The following is a 20,981-nucleotide window of genomic DNA, read 5'->3' on the forward strand; positions in this document are numbered from 1 at the left end:
GTGTGTGTCCAGGACAAAGAAGCCAGGAGAAAAAATCATTGAAGACACTTCCTACCCTGCAGACTGCCTTTTCCAAAATCTCCCATTTGGAAATCAGTATAGGGCTAATAAAACAAAACCTTCATGCCACCTTAAAAGTTTCTTCCCCCAGGCAGTTAATCTGATCAGCCATTCTGGTTAGCCTCCCCACCTCTCTCTATTTATTACCCAAGTTACTGCACTGTAAACACTTTAAACTACATTTAAAAAATAATTGTTTATTCTTAATAATTGTTGAATGTTGGTTTTTTTTTTGTTGTATATCATGCTGACACGTCACCGTAATTTCTTAATGCAGTGGATTCTGGTTAATTGGGTCATCCGCTGATCAGGGCAGCCGCTTATTTGGGACAACTCTTAAAGAACAAAAACTAAGTCAAGAAGATAAACACGATTCTCTTTGTTGATTTGAGATACTATGCCACTTAATTGGGGCAGGAGACTGTTGTCAAACAGTTTCTAACTAGGGTCAATTGCACGCACTTGCATGGCCATTAAACAGCGAAACGGTCTCCCAGTCTGCGTTGGGTCTCGAGACATTTTGGATCTACCCCACCTCCCCCTCCCACTTTCAAATCTCTTACTCACTCTTCCTTCAGTTAGTCCTGACGAAGGGTCCCGGCCCGAAACGTTGACTGTACCTCTTCCTAGAGATGCTGCCTGGCCTGCTGCATTCACCAGCAACTTTGATGTGTGTTGCTTGAAATTCCAGCGTCTGCAGATGTCCTCGTGTTTGAGTTTTTAGATGGTGTCTGTTGCATGTCTTTTTTTTAAAAGAAAAACAGCAATTCTTGTTACTGATAGTTGGTGAGAAATAACCAGTAAGACTATCCAGAACTATTTTGCTCATCGCGGTTTCAAGCATTCAGGTTTGAAGATACAGGGAATTGCTGAGAGTGAAAATGAAACAACCTCACTACTTCAAGTTAGGAACTATGAAGAATATGAAGGTTTGGACAATCACCTTGAATGTTACAATGAAAATTAAGATTTAGAGGATGCAATTGAATGGTCTGCCTTCATACAACCTTAAATGTTGTATGAAGGCAGACCATTATTTACACTAGGTGTCTGTACTGATGTTCATATACAGTCAATGAAAAGAGCATGGCAGATGAATTCCTCCATCGATAACTATTAGGAACTAATGCACAGTTTTACAGCACTGTAACGATGGTAGTGTTCTAACTTATTCTGGATTTCTTTTAAATACTCAGTTTAATGGTATATTGTCTTTTTTATATACCTTTTAACTATTTCCATGAAATTTCAGCTGATTGTGGCAGCTGCTTAACTGGGCCAAAACGTACTGGTCCCGAAAGGTCCCAATTAACCGGAATCCACTATACATGTAATTGTATATGGTGAATAAAGTTGGTCGTTGATCAGACCCTCACCTTTTAAATCTGCATCTTGCTCCCATCATCCTGTATAAAACTGAAAAGTATCTCCACTCTTTCCCAGTACTGAGATGATGCAGCATTCATTAAGCGTGCTGTAATGATCTATCTGCTTAATGAGTCAATCAGAGTGAAGGTTGAGGCATGTCTTGCCATTGCTCAACCAACAAATTATTGTTAAGATTTAGCTTCTTTATCTAAGCATGCCTTTGATTTTTCTCTCCTTGGAGAAGCTGAGAAAATGTCAGATAAAGTCACTTTTACTTTCAAGATTAATTCCAGGGACGAGGTCGTCCCTGATCATGCTGGCAGTGTTGGCCATCTTGCTTAAGGAAGTGTTAAGAGAGTTCTCTTGTGAAGTCTTACCATGTGAATTTCAAGTGCAATATCATGCTTACTCCAAAAGTTGGCCATGAATAAGAACATTATTACAATAAGGTATGTTTTAATTATTTTGATTGTTTCGGGAAATATTGCAATGGGGCAGAACGATGTCGAATTACAGTCTGCCGTAAGGCTGATCAACACCTCCACCCACTAACTCCACCACTACTTTACTATTTCCCATCATTCACCTGTTGTACAGCATAGCATCACATTATGGACAGACAATCAATCTATGCATATAAGCTATTTTATGTATTTATATTTATTGTGTTTTTTTTGTGCTGCATCAGATCCGGAGTAACAATTATTTTGTTCTCCTTTACAATTGTGTACTGGAAAATGACATTAAGCAATCTTGAATTTCACGTAGAACTACCCCTGCTTATCTGCCATGCTGTCAAGCACTGTGTGGAAGTGATCAAATTCACTTGTAAATGTGAGAGAAACAGTGTTCACACTTCAGATCTCAGACTATTCATTCTGATAAAGGATCCCCACTGTGAAATGTTGAACTGTTTCACATCTCAAAGATGCTGAGTGTTTCCAGCAATTTTCTGTTCTTTTTGTCTCAGTTTTTCAACATCTTTGGTTTTTATTTCCATATCCCTTTTAAAAGCTGTTATGGATTCAAAGTTAGAGTTGAATTTAATGCCATAGGTGCAAGTAGGGCGATACATAGTGGTCAGCATGACACTGTTGCAACATAGGAGCTTGTGTTCTCCTGGGGCTACTTGGGTTTCTTCCGGGTGCTCGGCTTTCTTCCCATATTCTGAAGATGTATGGGTTAGGGTTAGTACGTTGTGAGTATGCTATGTTGGCAAAGCAAGCATGTTGACACTTGCAGGCTACCCTCCAGCACATCATCGGACTGCATTAGTCATTGACGCAAAATGTTTCAATATATGTGTACCAAATAAAGCTAATAAAAAGAAAGAGAAGTACATCTATGCTGTTAAAACCTTGCTTGCTGCATCACCACAGGCACATAGCATCATAGAAGCAGCATTGACAAGAAAACCATAAATTAAATATAAATTCGTATTAAATGTAGATTCAGTTTCCATAGATGTTTGTCTTTGCATTAATGCCTTCCCAGCTTCTGTACTAACAGCTCTCTCCATATGTCAGGAACAATTGTACTAATTGTTCCCTTTCTTCTGTAAGATTTCAAAGACGTTCCACAAACCCGTGCATCAAAACAGAAGGCTGTAAATGATGCAGCCATCACTGAAACACTGTATTGGTGTCTGCTGCACATACAGAATATTAAAGAGCTAGTGATGAGCAAGATGAAAGTGGCACTTCTAGTTTAAAGGTAGTGAGAATGTTACAAAGAATCAGGTACACCTAATCCTTTTAACCCAGGTTCATGGAGCAACACATGGCAGGCTTTAAATAAGAAGACTGATAAGATAAACCACAAGGAAACTACAAATAGGATTTATGAGCTTGCAGACTAAAGACTGAAAGGCTTACAATCTTCAAGTCTAGGGCAAAGATGGAGTTTGAATAGGAGAGGGTGGTAATGATGGTACGTTTAATCCAGATTATGTTGTGACTTTCTGTTGAAATAATCCAATTATTTTATCTAAATGCACCCATATCATCTCTTTAATCTCCAGTTTGCTTTTATTTACCCTTTCTAAACATTCAAGACTATGGTAAAAATTAGGACTATCGCAGAGTATCATGGGATGTTGGGAATTGGAGTGGAGGACAACAATCAAATCAGCAAGGGTCTCATTGAACAGTGAGGGAGGCTTCAGGGTTTGTAAAAATTACTCTTTCTTTTTGTTATGTTAAAGGGTATAAACTCAGAATATTTTGAAATCAAAAAATGACTCTGAGGTGTAAGCCTGACCTGATCTTTCCTGGGGAATCTAAGTGACCATAATTAGCATTAGCTCAGCTAATAAATCACCTCCCATTGCAACTCATGAAGTAGTTGAAACAGCTTTAAGATGTTTGAGAAACAATGAATTGCTTCCTCCTGAAAGGACGGCATGGTAGCATTAAGCTATTACAGCGCCAGCGACTGGGTTCAGTTCCCACTGCTGTCTGTAAGGAGTTTGCACGTTCTCCCCGTGACCTCATGGGGTTCGTCAGATGCTCCAGTTTCCTCCCATAATCCAAAAATGCACAGGTTAGTTGGTCACTTGGGTGTAATTCTGCAGCACGGTCTCACCGGCCTGTTGCTATGCTGTATCCCTAAATAACATTATCCGTAGCTTTTATCCATTTATACATTTTTTTTTCTCTTCCATTAACATTCATGAACTCTGTTTCGATAACATGTCTGATGTAACTAAATTGCGATCACCTTGTTGCTGTACAGTGCTGAATGAAATGGAAAATATAATGTGCTTCCACACAACATGACACCTCAGAGAACTTTACAATGAATGAAATAGTTTTGAAGTGTAATTTCCATTGTTCTGTGGGGAAGCCAGGAGCCAGTTTGTTCACAGTGAGCTTTCACAAGTGGCAGTGTCATCACAGTGAGCGGAGCTTGTGAAGGTCAGTTGAGACAGTGAAAGATAAAAGCATAAGTTTAGAAGAAAGCAATTCTTTATTATATTGTTATTTATTTTATTTGGGTATACAGCGTAAGAACAGGCCCTTCCTGCACCGTCTTTTACTTCCATGTGACCAATTAATCTACTGAACTATAAGTGTTTGAAATGTACGAGGAAACGTGGAGCACCTGGAGGAAATCACGGGGAGAACGTACAAACTCCTTACAGACTGTGGCAGAATTGAACCCAGGTAGCTTGAGCTGCAGTAGTGTTGCACTAACTGGACACTACCCAAAGACGTACGGGATAGATAGATAGACAGACATACTTTATTGATCCCGAGGGAAATTGGGTTTCGTTACAGTTGCACCAACTAAGAATAGAGTATAAATATAGCAATATAAAACCATAAATAATTAAATAATAATATGTAAATTATGCCAGATGGAAATAAGTCCAGGACCAGCCTATTGGCTCAGGGTGTCTGACTCTCCAAGGGAGGAGTTGTAAAGTTTGATGGCCACAGGCAGGAATGACTTCCTATGACGCTCTGTGTTGCATCTCGGTGGAATGAGTCTCTGGCTGAATGTACTCCTGTGCCCCACCAGTACATTATGTAGTGGATGGGAGACATTGACCAAGATGGCATGCAACTTGGACAGCATCCTCTTTTTCAGACACCACCGTCAGAGAGTAGTAGGTTAATTGGTCACGTGCGTGTCATTGGGCAGTGCAGGCTCATTGGGCCAGAAGGACCTGTTACCCTGTTGTATCTCTAAATATATAAATATCACAAACATGTTTCATGATTTTGAAATGTGATTAATTTCAGTGGAATAGTTTGAATAGGTATGACTTTATTCCCTAGAGTGCAGGAGAATGAGGGGAGAACTGATAGAGGCATACAAAATGATGAGGGTATAGATTGAGTGAGTGCATGCAGGCTTTTTCCCCTCAGAGTGGATGAGACTAGTACAAGAGGCTATAGTGTAGGGTGAAAGGTGAATATGAGGGGGAACCACTTTGCTCAGAGGGTGGTGTGAGTGTGGTTGAGTTGCCAGAAGTGGTAGATCCAGATTTGATTGCAAATTTTAAGAGAAGGTGTATGAGTGAGAGAAGTATGGAGAGTCAGGGTGTAGGTAGATGGGACTAGTCAAAAGAACAAGTCAGCACCAACTAGATTGGCTGAATGGCCTGTTTCTGTGCTGTAGTAGTACTCTATGACTATTATTTAGGCTAATGGTAACTGTAGCCAGTGTTGGTATGTGGCCAAGTGGTTAAGGCATTCGTCTAGTGATCTGAAGGTTGCTAGTTAGAGCCTTGGCCGAGGGAGCATGTTGTGTCCTTGAGCAATGCACTTAACCACACATTGCTCTGTGACGACTCCGGTGCCAAGCTGTGTGGGTCCTAATACCCTTCCCTTGGACAACATCGGTGGCGTGGAGAGGGGAGACTTGTAGCATGGGCAACTGCCAGTCTTCCATACAACCTTGCCCAGGCCTGCGCCCTGGACAACTTCCAAGGCGCAAATCCATGGTCTCATGAGACTAATGGATGCCTTAAAAAATTGTAGCCACCAAGGCTGCTTATGAATAAGCAATGAACAAAGCATAAGTGAGGCTCAGTGAGGCTTGCTCAGTTATGCTCTTCCTTGCTCCATAAACTTTCTAAAGGAACACTATATCACAGAATCAGGCCCTTTGGCCGATCTAGTCCATGCCAAACTATTATTCTGTGCAGTCTCATCAACTCACACCTGGGTCGTAGCCCTCCCATCTCCCATCTTCTGTCTCCCGTCTCCCTCAAGTTTCTATATCAAACAAGAGGTGAGGAAAGAATTCCGTATCAGCTTTGAATAATTTATTATGGAACATTGTTATCCTGAGGAAATTCTTGATTTTCTTCTTCTTCCTCCTCGCAGGTGACCACCCTTATGAGTGCGAGTTTTGTGGGAGCTGCTTCCGTGACGAGTGTACTCTGAAGAGTCACAAACGCATCCACACTGGGGAGAAGCCCTACGAGTGCAATGGCTGTGGCAAGAAATTCAGTCTTAAGCACCAGTTGGAGACCCACTACCGGGTTCACACAGGTAAACCATTATATGGGCTGGTCTCACCCCTTCTCATTCTTTTGCACCATTTCAATTTGTAGAAAAAAATAATGTTTTTTGAAGTGTTAGCTTTATTTGTCTAGTGTACAATTGAAGCATACAATAAAATGCATCATTGCTTCAAGTCAAATCAACGAGAAATGTAAGTATAGTGTGGCAGGAGAAAACGTTCTGGTCTAAAGGCAGCACCTGAATAGCGACTTGAGTTCAAAGTAAATCTGTCATCAAAGAACCTATATATAACTATATACAGTTATACAGTGAGATCTGCTTTCTTCAAAGTTCAAAGTATTGGCTGCAGCTCACAGCATGTCACTGTGGTTAACTGGCACCATCTTTCTGTCTTTGTGGCATACTTAACAAATCCATAATAGGGTAATAACTGTAAGAGTCAATGAAAGTCTGCACCAATTTGGGTGTCCAACCAGTGTTGCACCCAGTGATATAACCTATCCACAAGTCCATGCCATCATTGTCCTCTGCTCACAGGATCAGATTGGTCAGTGTTTTAAGTTGATGGCCCACATAAATATTGTAGTTTCAAAAGTAGTGAGTGATTTACTTTCTGATCCCCTAAAATCCTCAGGCAAGTCAGGAGAATGATGAAATGCACTTTATTTGTCAAGTTCAGTGCTCCTCAAACTAGCCTCAAGATGTTTGCTGTTGTCCAGTTGGTTTACCGCTCCATCCTCCACCCTAGTCGTTTATCCCCTCAACCACCAGCACTGTTTGCTGTGGTGCGAATCATCTGCAAGGATACTAGAGCAATGCCTTCCAATTTCTGACATGTATCAGGACAGCACTGTGAACACAGCTCAGCACATCACGAGAACCTTAGATTCTGTGCATGCTTCTCAGCCCCTCAGTAAAGCAGCCAGCATAATCAAAGACCACCCCCACCCCCGGCCAACATTCTCTCTTCTCTCTTATCGGCGGAAGATCAAAAGCCTGAAAGCAAGTAACACCAGGCTCAGGGACAGCTTCTGTCTCACTGTTGTTAGACTCTCAAACACAGCTCTGGTACTATAAGATAGATTTGTAGCCTCACAACCTACCTAGTTATGATCTTGCACTTTATTTACCTGCACTGCACTTTTCCAGTAGCTTTTACACTCTATTCTGCATTGTTAGTGTTTTACCATATTCCAGCTCAGTGCACTGTGTGATGATTTGACCTGTATGAACAGTATTCAAAACAGGCTTCTCACTGTATCTTGTTAGATGTGACAAGAATAAACAAAAACCAAAGACAGCAAGCGTGTGGGAACACCATAGCCAATATGTTCTCTATCAATGTGCACATCATCCTAATTTGGAAACTTATTACTGCTTCATTAGTTCTAGGTCTAAGTTCTCTAACTAGATACACAATGTGTCTTGGGGAATACCTTCATCTTCAAAGATTCCAAGTTCAAAGTATATTTATTATCTAAGTATATGTGTAGCAGACAGCCTGAAATGTGTCTTGACCACAGACAGCCATGAAATAAAGATCCAAGGAACCCACCTGTTCAAAGAAAGTCATCAACAACCACCCCCCCCCCACCATGTAAAGATAAAATAGTGCATTTGGGGGTGGGTAATAAATGCTGGCCATGTCGCTGGGCATTTCGCTCTTCCCTCAGCCATCCCGCATCCCTTTGAGAACAAGTTGAATCTGTTCCCATTTACTCAACACGGTGGTGTAGCTGGTAGAGCCGCTGCTTCACGGCACCAGAGACCCGGGTTCAATCCTGACCTCCGCGGCTGTCCGCATGAAAGTAGCAACTTCTCCCTGTACGTACCACTGTGTGTTCTCCAGGTACTCTGCTTTCCTACAGTTTCCCAAAGATGGTAATTGTTAGTGCAATTGCTGCCAGTGTATAGGTGAGTGTTGGAAACTGGTTGCTGAGAAAGTATGATTAAATTAGATTATAAGAACACTCAGTCCTCTTTTATTGTCATTTAGAAATGCATATATGCATTAAGAAATGATACAATGTTTCTCCGGCGTGATACCGCAGAAAACAAGACAGACCAAAGACTAACATGACAGAACCACATAATTATACAGTAACATATAGTTACAGCAGTGCAAGCAATACCATAATTTGATGAAGAACAGACCATGGGCACAGCAAAAAAATAGTCTCAAAGTCCCAAGTTGATCGACTCCCGAGTCCCCGATAGCAGCGGCAAAAGGGAGAAACTCCCTGCCATAAACCTCCAGGCACCGTCAACTTGCCGATACCTTGGAAGCAGCCAACCCCAGCCGACCCTGAGTCCATCCGTCTGAAAACTCCGAGCTTCCGAGCAGCCTCTCCGGTACAGCCTCCTGAGCGCCATCCTCTGCCAAGCACCTTCAACCTCGCCCCAGCCGCTGAAACACGCAAAGCCGAGGATTTCGGGGCCTTCAGCTCCAGAGATTCCGGTTACCACACAGTAGCAGCGGTAGCAAAGCGGACATTTCAGAAGTTTTCCAGATGTTCCGCTATGCACTCACGTCTGTCTCCATCAAATCAGAATTGTGCACGGTCCCCTACTTGACGGATAACAGATATTCATCACCAGAGAGGCCGCACGCGCTGCCGTCACACCGCCATCTTCTCCCCGTATGGGCTGAAGGTGTGAAAATATAAATAGGCTGTTGGTGGTTGGAGTAGTTTCAGTGGACTGATGGCCTGTTTCCATGCTGTAGTGCTCTATGACTTTACTTTCAATGTGCACGGTTCCGATAAAACCCTCACAATCATTCCAATTGATAGGACTAAATTCAGCCCAGCCCATCAGAGGTAAAGCACTCTCTACCATTCAGCGCATCCACAAGGACCACTGTGACAAGAAAGCAGTAGCCATCATCAAGGGCCCCCACCATTCAGGTCTGCTCTCTTCTCACTGCTGCCATTAGGAGGGTAGTAGAGGAGCCTCAGGTCCCTCACCACCAGGTTCAGGGACAGTTATTACCCCTCAACCATCAGGCTCCTGAACCAGTGTGGATAACTTCACTCACCACAACAATGAACTGATTCCACAACCTATCGGGACTCACTTTCAAGGACTCTACAACTCATGTTCTCGATATTATAAATTTGTTTTTTTTTTAACAGTTTGTCTTCTTTTGCATGTTGGCTGTTTATCAGTTTGTGTGTAGTTTTTTTCCAATAATTTTATTGTATTTCTTTGTCCTAGTGTGAAAGTCTGAAAGAAAATGAATCTCAGGGTAGTATGTGGTGACGTATACATACTTTGATAGTAAATTTTCTGTGAACTTTGAATAAATCATTTCTTACCTTTGAACTTTGAATAGCATGGAAGCCCAGTGAAATCCTCAAAGTATGTTTATTATCAAAGTATGTATCCATTATACAACCCTGAGGTTCGTCTCCTGACAGGCAGCCACAAAACAAAGAAACCCAATATATGTATATAAAAATGGCTGTCCAACACCCAATGTGCAGAGAATAAAAACCACTTCAAGCCTATTAAAAAATAAAAAGATAAAATAACCTATTTAAGAAAAAGACCATCGAAGACCAATCGTGCAATGAAAAACAAATCATGCAAACAGTTGCTGCAAGCAAATAACATTTCTGAACTGAGGTCAGTATCATAGTTCAGCACAGACCCGAATAGCGAGTCTTGGAGCAGCGATCTGAACTGGCCCATACCTTGCCTTGTGTCCTGACACCCTGAACTTTTCAATCTGGCCCGGCACTTAACTCTCCTTCTGAACAACAGGTTCTGTCGCTTCGAACAACGATCTGAACCAGCCCGTACCTCACTTCGGGCCTCAATACCCTGACCTTTACAATCTGGCCTGGTACTTAAACCTCCATTCGAACAACGGGATCTACCGCATAGGTACGCCGAGCTTTGCCGCCTTGATTTGGCATGCAAATCTCTATCGGGGAGATACGCTCTGGACCCCGCAACTTCGATTTTGGCCTGTGCCCAACCTTTCACGCTCTTCCTTGCTCTTGGCGATGAGCCTGTTGGCTTGCCTCACCTTGGTTCTGCACATCGAATTGCCCCCACGTCCAAAGGAAAGTTACACACTACTATTTGTGATGATCATTTGCCAGAAAAAGTGTGATTAACAAGTATTTAGTTGCTATCCTTGTTTTGTTAGCCAACAGCCAGTCGTTGCTGAGGTTCACCTGTGCCACCTTGAACCCCCGGTGCCACTATTCTCTGTGTAAGAGCAACCTGTATCTGTGCAGTACTTAGAAGTGCAAGCCATTCCCATGTTCAATTCTTAATTCAGCACATCATGCCAATCCACAAACAGAGCCAGACACGTTGTGATTCCCAATTCTTTCCTCCCTGACTCAATGAACATTGTCAATCCTCTTTCACACTCTAATTGCTTATTGCAGGGATTTGTCCTGCATCCAGTAATGATGTGATTGAGGATTCTGCTCCTGTGCAACATGAAGAAATAAGTGGATTGATGCTCAGCCTCAAAATGTGGGCTGGATTTTATTTCATTCTAGAGAAACCTAATTTGAGGCAAGTTTTCGAATTGCTAATTGAAACAGAACAGTTTCTCTGCAGCTTGGTGTGTGGTTCGTGGTATTTAAACTGCAGTTTGGAGCTAGAAATGAAAGCTGAGGCTTGAATAAGTTGAATTGGGGCTGTGGCAGATCTGAGCCTGTGAGGTGGCTGTTCATTTGGGTTCTGTTTTTGTGAGTTGCTGCTTCTGTGGGGTCGGAGACTGGGAGGGGAAAAAATCGGGCACTGGAGACCAGGACCAAGTCTTGAAGCTAATCCCCAGCCCCCATCCACATGTGTACAAAATGGCCTGGTGGGTATTATTGGACCCCACACCAACCCTAAGATTGCCAATCAAATGGATTGATTTTATCCTTTCAGCATCATTTTCTTATGCTGATCATAACAGTTATAGAACGTAGAGCAGTACAGCCCCATACAGGCCTTTCGACCTACAGTGTTGTGCTGACCTTTTGACCTACTCTAAGATCAATCCAAACCTTTCCTCCTACATAGCTCTCCATTTTTTCCCTCCTTGTGCCTATCTAAGAGTCTCCTAAACACCCCTAATGTATCTACCTGTACCACTACCCCTGACAGCACATTCCACACACCTACTGTCCTCTCTAAAAACAAAACCTACAGTAGCTCTGATATCCTCCTTATACTTTCCTCTAATTTCATCAAAATGATCCCACCTGATATTAGCTATTTCCGCCCTGGGAAGATGTCTCTGACTGCCCACTCCATCTATGCCTCTTATCACCTTGTCCACCTCTCTCAGGTCACCTCTCATCCTTCCTCACTCCAAAGAGAAAAGCCTTAGTTCGTACAACCTATCCTCATACTCTCTAATCCAGGCAGCATCCTGGTAAATCTGCTCTGCACCCTCTCTGAAGCTTCTGCATCCTTCCTATAACACGTGGCCAGAAATGATCAAAGTTATGTGCTTTTCGTGCACCTTGTAGTAAATTTCCAGAATGGCAAAGTGCCCAGAGGAGACGCTTGTAAGAGAGTCACTCGAATTTATGTTGCTGAGTGAAACTCATTCATTTAGGCATCAGGCATTGCTGACAATCCTGCAGCATTTAATTCTGTTTCTGTCAGTGAGACTCTCTCTACAAAGCTTCTTAATTGAAACTGAAACAAACTAAACCTTATAGACGTGCTTGTGATGGGAACGTATAGCAGAATTTATTAAAACAGTTGTAGACGATTTTGTCCCCATAAAATCATTCAGAATCTTCTCCAACCAGAATCCTTGGATGAGCCATGAGATCCACAATCTGCTGAGGGCCAGATCAAGGCTGAGTGCTTTGCCCCCTGCTCAACTTATTTTACACTTATGACTGTGACGCTAAGCACAGCTCCGATGCCCTGTTTACGTTTGCTGACGACACCACTGTTGAATGTCAAGTTAAGGTGGTGACAAATTAGCATATGGGGGGGGGGGAGATTGAAAATCTGGCTGAGTGGTGCCACAACAACCTCTCCATCAATGTCAGGAAGACCAAGGAACTGACAATTGACTTCAAGAGTTGGAACCAGAGGTCCATGAGCCATTCCTCATTGAAAGATCAGAGGTGGAGAGGGTCAGCAACTTTAAATTCCTTGGTGTTATCAAATCAGAGGCCCTGTCCTGGGTCCAACATGCAAGTGTAATTATGAAGAAGGCACGGCAGCATCTCTACTTCTTGAGGAGTTTGCAAAGATTGGATGTGATATCTAAAGCTTTGACAAACTTCTGTAGATGTGTAGTGGAGAATGTATTCACTGGCTGTGGAACAGCCTGGTATGGAAACACTAATGCCCTTGAATGGAAAATCCTACAAAAAGTAATGAATATGACCCAATCTATCATGGGTAAAGCCATCCCCATCACTGAGCACATCTATACAAAGTGTTGTCGCAGGAAAGCAGCATCCATCATCAGGGACCCCCAGCACCCAGGTCATGCTCTCTTCTCACTGCTGCCATCAGGAAGAAGGTACAGGAGCCTCAGGACTCACACCACCAGGTTCAGGAACAGTTCGTACCCCTCAACCATCAGACTCTTGAACCAAAGAGGGTAACTTCACTCAACTTCACTCACCTCATCACTGAAATGTTCCCACAACCTATGGACTCATATTTTCAATGACTCTTCATCTCATGTTCTCGATATTTGTTGCTTATTTATTGTTATTTATTGTATTTGCAGGGTTTGTTGTCTTTACACACTGATTGAACACCCAAGTTGGTGCGGTCTTTCATTGATCCTATTATGGTTATTATTCTATTATGGATTTATTGAGTAGAAAATTAATCTCAGGGTAGAATATGGTGATGTGTATGGACTTTGATAATAAATTTACTTTGAATTGAAATGGTGTTAAACTAATCTTGTGTCCTGCAATATCTTCCATTTTTCCCCTGTCTTCTCCTCCAGCCTTTGGTGTGGAACAGCTGGCACTCTGACTTATTGGAAGGCCAACAAGAGGTGCCCAGTTGTGACCTTGTACCCTATTGTCTGTCTGCACTGCACTCTCTCTTTAATCGTAATACTTTTTGTATGCATCCTGTTATTGTACTACTGCAATGCACTGCTGTAATTATCTGTTTGGATGACCAAGATTTTTACTGCACCTCAGTATACGGTATGTGACAAGAATAAACCAATCTAATTTACTAGCAAGGCTATTTAATTGGGTGAAGTATCCCAACCCAACCCAAATCCACCGAGATGCAACACAGAGCGTTATAGGAAGTCATTCCTGCCTGTGGCCATCAAACTTTACAACTCCTCCCTTGGAGGGTCAGACACCCTGAGCCAATAGGCTGGTCCTGGACTTATTTCCTGGCATAATTTACATATTACTATTTAATTATTTATGGTTTTATTACTATTTAATTATTTGTGGTGCAACTGTAACGAAAACCAATTTCCCCCAGGATCAATAAAGTATGGCTACTACTATTACTACTAATATGTGGCCTTTAGCTGGTGTCCACCCAACACTTTGTCACCATATCTTCCTTCTGAATGCTAAAAGATTTTGGAATCTGGAAGTGATGATCATCTGGATGCACTGAGTAGAATACGAAAGATTTACTTATAGGGAAGTCAGATAAGCACATGAAAGTAAATGTGGGCAGTATCAGATTAATTAAATTGGGAAGAGTTTCATGGAATCAGAATCAGGTTTATTATCAATGATGTCGTGAAATTTGTTGTTTTGTGGCAGCAGCACAGTGTGAACATAAAATACACTGTAAATTATAGTAAGAAAAATATATAAATATGTACTGTACATATACATACGCATGCATATGTATGTAAGAAAGCAAAAATAGTGAGGTAGTTTACACGCAAGCAACAGGAATTCTGCAGATGCTGGAAATTCAAGCAACACACATAAAAATTGCTGGTGAACACAGCAGGCCAGGCAGCATCTCTAGGAAGAGGTGCAGTCGACGTTTCAGGCCGAGACCCTTCGTCTTTATCATGAAGGGGTCCTGACGAAGGGTCTCGGCCTGAAACATCGACTGCACCTCTTCCTAGAGATGCTGCCTGGCCTGCTGCGTTCACCAGCAACTTTTATGTGTGTTGATAGTGAGTTAGTGTTCGTTGTCCATTCAGAACTCTGGTGGAGGGGAAGAAGCTGTTCCTGAAATTTGAGTTGTGTGTTTTCAAGCTACTGTACCGCCTCTTTGCTGATAGCAATGAGAAGGGGCATATCCTGGGTAGTGGAGGTCCTTAATGATGGATGCTGTCTTTTTGAGGCATGCCTTTTTAAGATGTCCTGGATGTTGGGGAGGCTAGTGCCCATGATAGAGCTGGCTGAATTTACAACTTCCTGCAGCTTTTCTTGATCCTGTGCAGTGTTTCTCCCCCCGCCACCCCAACCCCTTATCAGACAGTGATGCAACCAGCCAGAATGCTCTCCATGGTACATCTGTAGAAATTTGCTAGATTCTTTGATGACATGCCAAGTCTCATCAAAATCCTAATGAAATATAGCTGCTGTCATGCCCTCTTCATAATTGCATTGATATGTTGAGCCCAGGATAAATCTTCAGAGGTGATAACACCCAGGAACTTGAAAGTGATGACCCTTTCCACTGCTTACCCCTCGATAAAGATTGGTGTGTGTTCCCTTGGTGTCCCCTCCCCTAAGTCCACAATCTCTTACTAACATTGAGTGCAAGGTTGTTGTTCCAACACCACTCAGCCAGCCGATCTGTCGCACTCCTATCTGCCATAGATTGGCTGGGCAAAGGGCCTGTGTCGCTGATGAAAACTCTCCTCCAATTGAGCATTACTGCTTGTGTCAGATACATTGCTGGAGGTCAGTCCTTCAGTGACCCGAACAAAAACTTTTTTTATGTTTCAACGATAAAGCAGTTTTTAAGAACTTTAACACTAATAAAAGTGTTTGGCACATTGTATTTTGTTAGGTTACTGAATTAAAGAAATAGGATATATGGTAAAGGGAGAGACTATATGAACAGTCTACTTCTTTGAGCCCTTTCCTGTCTTTATTAATATAACTCAATCTGTCATTTACATCAATCACTCCCAGTGATCACAAGTTCCACATGCTCACACGTACTTGACTAAATAGGTTTTTTTAAAAAAGGGTCAAGTTTATTATCACTGTTTATTACTATTTGTTGTCTTGCAGCAGTACAGTGCAAGACATCAAAGATCACTTATGATTTACAATAAAAATATTAACGATGTGAAACAGTGCAAAAGAGGATGAGGTTGTGTTCATGGGGCAGTCAGAAACCTGTCAGGGGAAGAAACTGTTGCCAACAGCTCTAAATGGATACTTAAAGTTAAATTTCAATGAGATATTTTTATTGTTACTTGGAATTTGAGAACTGATTTCAAAGTAATTGTCATTGTTTTGGTTTTGCTTTGCTCCAGAGGATTCTATCTGTGTATGGATATCAATTGTCCCATCCTCCACATGCTATTTGCCTCTGTGTGTGTTCTGACCTTGTGCTCCTTAGACTTTGGAACTTCACGCAATCTGAGTGTAATAGAGGTGCCTTCTACAATCGGATAGACTACTGGCTATTGGCTAACACACAAAGAGAAGCTATTTTCTAACTGGCCTTATTGGGTTACAACAGGAGATATGGCAATGAAGGAGGGAGAATGAAAGGACTTTGAGATGAATATTTGGGGCTGGGGGGGGGTGGACATGCTGAGAAGTCACTGAAGGCCAATGTGATTGTGTATTAAGAGATGGGTATGTTGCTCTTTATCATGAATGGAAATAAAGAGTTGTTTGGGCGCTTGGTGAGCCACACAGGGTGTATTATGCCCACTTACTATCTTCTCAGCTAAGAAAAGATTTACTTGCCACTGTGTGCAATGGTGAATCATAAGACTTATTCCAAGGAGAGCTGATGTAGTCTGGTGTTATTCTTTAGAATGTAATGGGTGGGAGCAGATCTCATTGAAACTTTTTTTTTTAAGGGCTTAATACAGGGGATGGAGGGAGGGTATTTCCATTAGGTCAGGAAGCCAGGACCAGGGCATACAGTTGGTTATGCCATTGAGGACAGTGATGAAGACAAATTCCTTCCCCAGAATGTACACGTCTTTACCCCTAAATGGCTGTGATAAATTTCTGGGCATTTCTGGGTCCAAGGGATGCTGCTGGTCTAGAAGAGCAGCTTTACTACCGATCAGTGGTGGAGAACCTTGAAGAGTGAGGGGAAATGGTAATTTGGGGGTGTGGAGATAAAGGTGTGTAATTAGTGGCGGGAGGGAGGAGTGATTGTTGTCATTTAATATTTGGCCAACGGATTCATGTGTTTTTTGTTACCTTTCTAGGAGAAAAGCCCTTTGAGTGTAAGCTGTGTCATCAGCGGTCGCGGGACTACTCAGCAATGATCAAACATCTCCGCACCCATAATGGGGCCTCCCCCTACCAGTGCACGATATGCTTGGATTACTGCCCGAGTCTCTCTGCTATGCAGAAGCACATGAAAAGCCACAAACCTGAGGATATCCCACCAGACTGGAGAATAGAGAAGACTTATCTCTATCTGTGCTACGTCTAATCATCAAAAAGAGAATAAGGAAATAAACAGTGCTGTGAACGTGGAGAGGAGTTCTTTTTTTTTAATTGTTTTGAACCATTTTCTGTGTTGTGCACAGTATGCTTGGATTACCTCGTGTTGTATGACCTCGTTCAGTTAATGTTATTTTTGTTCCCCCATGCGCTTGTCTCCCTCTAGCCTACCACCTTGAGCCATTTAAGTATGTCAGGCAGTGGTAAAAGGGTTAAGTACTTAAAAGACTGCCAAGTGCCAGGGCAGAGAAAGCAATTTATTTTCAAATTTATACGAGTGTGTAGTCATTACCAAAACTGGTATTTTTTTTTTGTTATGTTTTTTTTTAAAGAAATAATGACCCGGGTTGGTTGATTTGGCCAGGGTCAAAATTTATTCCAAAAGCTACCTCTTTATTTTATTTTGTCAAGTTCCTAAAGCACAGTTGCAGTATTTTTGTTTCTAATTGTTGCCGGGATCGTTCATCTCATGCTTGTTGCTATTTGCTGTTTGTATTGGCAAGATTACAGCACCTATCTGTAAAGGGGTTGTGGGAATGTAGCTAATTTTAGAGGTGGGGGTGGGAAGTGGGATGGGTGGGGAATGTGTTAAAAACTAAACAGAGGTAAGGACAGAGCTTGCTACACATGGCTCTTTCCTTTCGGTTTGACAGCAAAAAGGGAATGGGGCTGGCCTTAAAATGAAAATGCTTGTCCTAAAGATTGGAAGGGCAACCATTGGTGACTGGGTTTCTAAATTGAGATAACTGGGCAAAACAAAAAAAGTGTTAAAGCTTGGATTACAAAAACAGTTAATGTATCTTTGTTAAAATGTGAAGGAACAAGAAAAGAAGTATCACTTGGGACAGAATCTGGACATTTGGCTAACGTGCGGTGTGTGTGTGTGAGAGAGAGAGAAAAACAGAGATTGGATGTTTAATGAGGGATTTTAGTAAAGAATATTAATACACTGAATATAGAGGGTGAGGATTTTTTGGTTCTTTGGGGCTGAGGCAGATCTCTGTGAAATTCAGACAGAAATGATTAGATATTTACAAAATTGTGATATTTTTGTAATATTTGTTGGTCCTTTTTGTAGGTTTGCGATGAGTTCCATCCCTTTCCACCTCTGTGATGTGAATAATTTTTTTTGTGAATATGTGTGGGAATTGATGCAGTGTCGTTGTATCCCAATGTTATTCCATGCATTTAGCACTAAATCAAAAACAGAGAAGTTATTTCATAGTATAAACTCTAGTTATGAATAAAATCAGGCAGCACGTTGGATAGACTTGCTGAGGGAGGAGAGGTAGGGGGTGGAAGAGGGACGTTCTCTTGCCAAACAATGTAGGAGGCAATTGGATATAATGTTGCATCTGACTGAAGGATCTTTTAACTTGACCGTGTTTCATGAAGAATGGTTTGTTAGTTGTGATTGGTAATGAGTAAAATTCTTGCTAAAGCTGCACAGGGCCAAAAACCCTTCCAAAATTTCTGGCTTTATTCTCCTGCCTAATCTATCATCTTCCCTACCTCCACCCTTATTCTAATCCCTCGTTCCCTCTCTTCCCCACTTTCCTGCCTTTTATTCATTCATTATCGTGTCATTTTGCAACCCCAATAACTAACTCTCTCTGTTGCATCTCTCTCTCTGTCACATCGCCCCCTCCCTCCCTCCCGCTGTTGCGTCATCCCCTCTCCCTCTTGCTGTCGCATCTCCCTCCCCCCTCCCATCTTAGCATTCCCTTCTCAGTCTCCCTTCCCCCCTCCTCTTCCTCCATGCTCCCCTTCCTTTTTCCTACCTCCATACCTCCGTAACACTGTCACCTGTTTCTCCTCTTCCATAAAGTTTCTTCCCAAATGCACTTCAGTTCTTAAAGAAATATTATGGACTACTAGTCCCCTCGATTTTGGAAGGAAAAATGTAAGGAACAGGGAATAAACACTTGGATAAAGATTGGGCTTTCTCACAGAAAAGCCCTGTACTCAATTATAGCACTTCTGCAATGGAAGATATTTTGATGTAATACTGACTGTCCACACTGGAACCCCAGTCCTTGCTGTTACTTTCCTCAGAATAGCTGAACACAGAACAAATATGTTGGAACTGCAAATAGATGGCAATTCAGCCAGTTAATAATTTAAAATACTTAACAAAAGTGTAACTTCATTTGTTTAACACGTGAAACGTTTAAGGTTTATTAACTGCAGCACTTGTTTTCCTTGAAATAATGATGTTGCTCCAGACGTGACAGATCTGACCTGCCACAATTGCCATGCGAATTACTGACTCACTGCAATGCGCACTTAGTTGATGTTGTCAGAAAACACTATGGGGAAAGCTCCCCTTTAACAGAAAATTGAAAATGCATATTCTCTCAAATTTTCTGGAATGTGCAGTTTCAAAATTACAGTTTTGTTGCTGGTGAACTTAATGTACAGAAACTAAGGTAGTCTAGTGTTTTCATTTGGACGGTGGACATGGATGGCTTGGTTGATGGCCTATCTTTGGGTTTAACCATCAAAGCTGGAAGAAAGCAAAACAAAAGAGATGGCAGATGCTGGCATATGGAGTGGAAGAGAGAATGCTAGAAGATGTCAGCAGATCAAGCAGCATCTGTAGAGTTAAAAGATGTAAGCTGATGGTTCAGGTCAAGACGCTGCATCAACTCAGTGTTAACTTGCATCGTTTGCCTCCATAAATGCAACTTCACCCTCTGATTTCTCTTAGCATTCTGTTTGGAAGAAGCCAAAACTGTTTGGCAATTTGCAAATTTTCTCCAGTACTAAGTCCACTTAGTCTCACCCAGGGTGGTGTATTATCAGAACAAATACCACATGATAGTATGTCCACAGGGTAGTGCCTGGATTCTTGCAGGATCATATTCTGTTGCATGCAAGCTGATCATAAGAAAGTAAGTTCATTGTTTGACGAGACAAAGAACGCAAGAACATTTGGCAGACCCATGGGGCTGTTACTTCAAGTAAGGAGATTTGGTGAAATGGCTTCCTGTCTCTGGGTTTAAAAGGGGAAGCTTCTGCCTTTCATTCTCTAATGTTACCCCACAATAGTGGTTAGGGAGTCTTCCAACAATACAGCTGTAAATTGGGACTCAGTGGATGGCTTGTGCGATGAAGTGGAAACTAACACTTGCGGGAGGCTGGATGGTGACATGTTGATGATTCATATTGCATCTGTTGCTGAGTTACCCTGGACTTGGAATACTTGTTAGCAGGTTTTGACCTGGGAGTACCTGACACAGGCCTTTGGCAAAGGTTAGGGCCTAGGCTAATGTTACTCTGGGCGAACCTGGTGCTGACTCCAACACCAAATAGGGAGGTGTTTGATTTTTGAAAAGCTCCAAATCCCTACGCCCAACAAAGAAACCCTCTCACATTACGCTTGCAAATTACGATTTTGATTTGAGATGGTGCAAAATGATTTCAATCCTATCGTTGTGAAATGTATTTAACTGTAAACAAGACAAAATCACAACTGTACAGCCAGGCTAAGCTCTAGCCAGTCATGATCCAGTTGTTTTCATTCTATTCAATACACTAAACCACAGTCACCATTGTCAATAGTTACGTATTGACCCAGAGTGTAACTGATCTGACTTGACCTAACCAACCTGAACAAGATCCTCTAATTGAGAGTGAGGCTGTAGTGTGCAGCACCATCACTCAACAAGGATTCAAAAAAAAGCAGTTGATCAGTTTGATCCTTTGCTGATACATCCTGTAGCCCAAACCTTCAAAAGTTGATTTACCACCAAGTCAGCTTAAATGTATATTCTATTATAATGTGAATCTGAAAAGGAATTGGAGACACAAGTAGTGCCCATGTTTTTTGGAAAGGTAAATGACACTTGGCTAACATGGGCCTATCTTTTCCATAAGCTTAGGTACAAATAGCCTGATACACAGTGGCCTCTACATTGTTAGTGGGTTTTAGAAATGTACAGCCTTTGGGTGTGAAATGCTCATTCTAAACCCTTTTGAAACTGTG

General features: G+C 41.9%; 1 protein-coding gene across 2 annotated transcripts in view; it reads left to right on the forward strand.

The window, feature by feature from the left end:
• The window catches only part of zbtb16a (zinc finger and BTB domain containing 16a), a 275,933-nt gene extending 256,042 nt beyond the window's left edge, over positions 1-19,891 (forward strand). For both annotated transcript variants that reach the window (XM_063038143.1, XM_063038144.1), the window contains exons 6-7: positions 6,264-6,431; positions 16,753-19,891. In XM_063038143.1, the coding sequence (XP_062894213.1) occupies positions 6,264-6,431; positions 16,753-16,982 (398 nt within the window). In that variant the 3' untranslated portion in view covers positions 16,983-19,891. The remainder of the gene's footprint in view (positions 1-6,263; positions 6,432-16,752) is intronic.
• Positions 19,892-20,981: the final 1,090 nt, after the last annotated feature.

Source organism: Mobula hypostoma, chromosome X2 (assembly GCF_963921235.1).
Source record: "Mobula hypostoma chromosome X2, sMobHyp1.1, whole genome shotgun sequence".
In the NCBI taxonomy this organism is placed as follows: Eukaryota; Metazoa; Chordata; class Chondrichthyes; order Myliobatiformes; family Myliobatidae; genus Mobula; species Mobula hypostoma.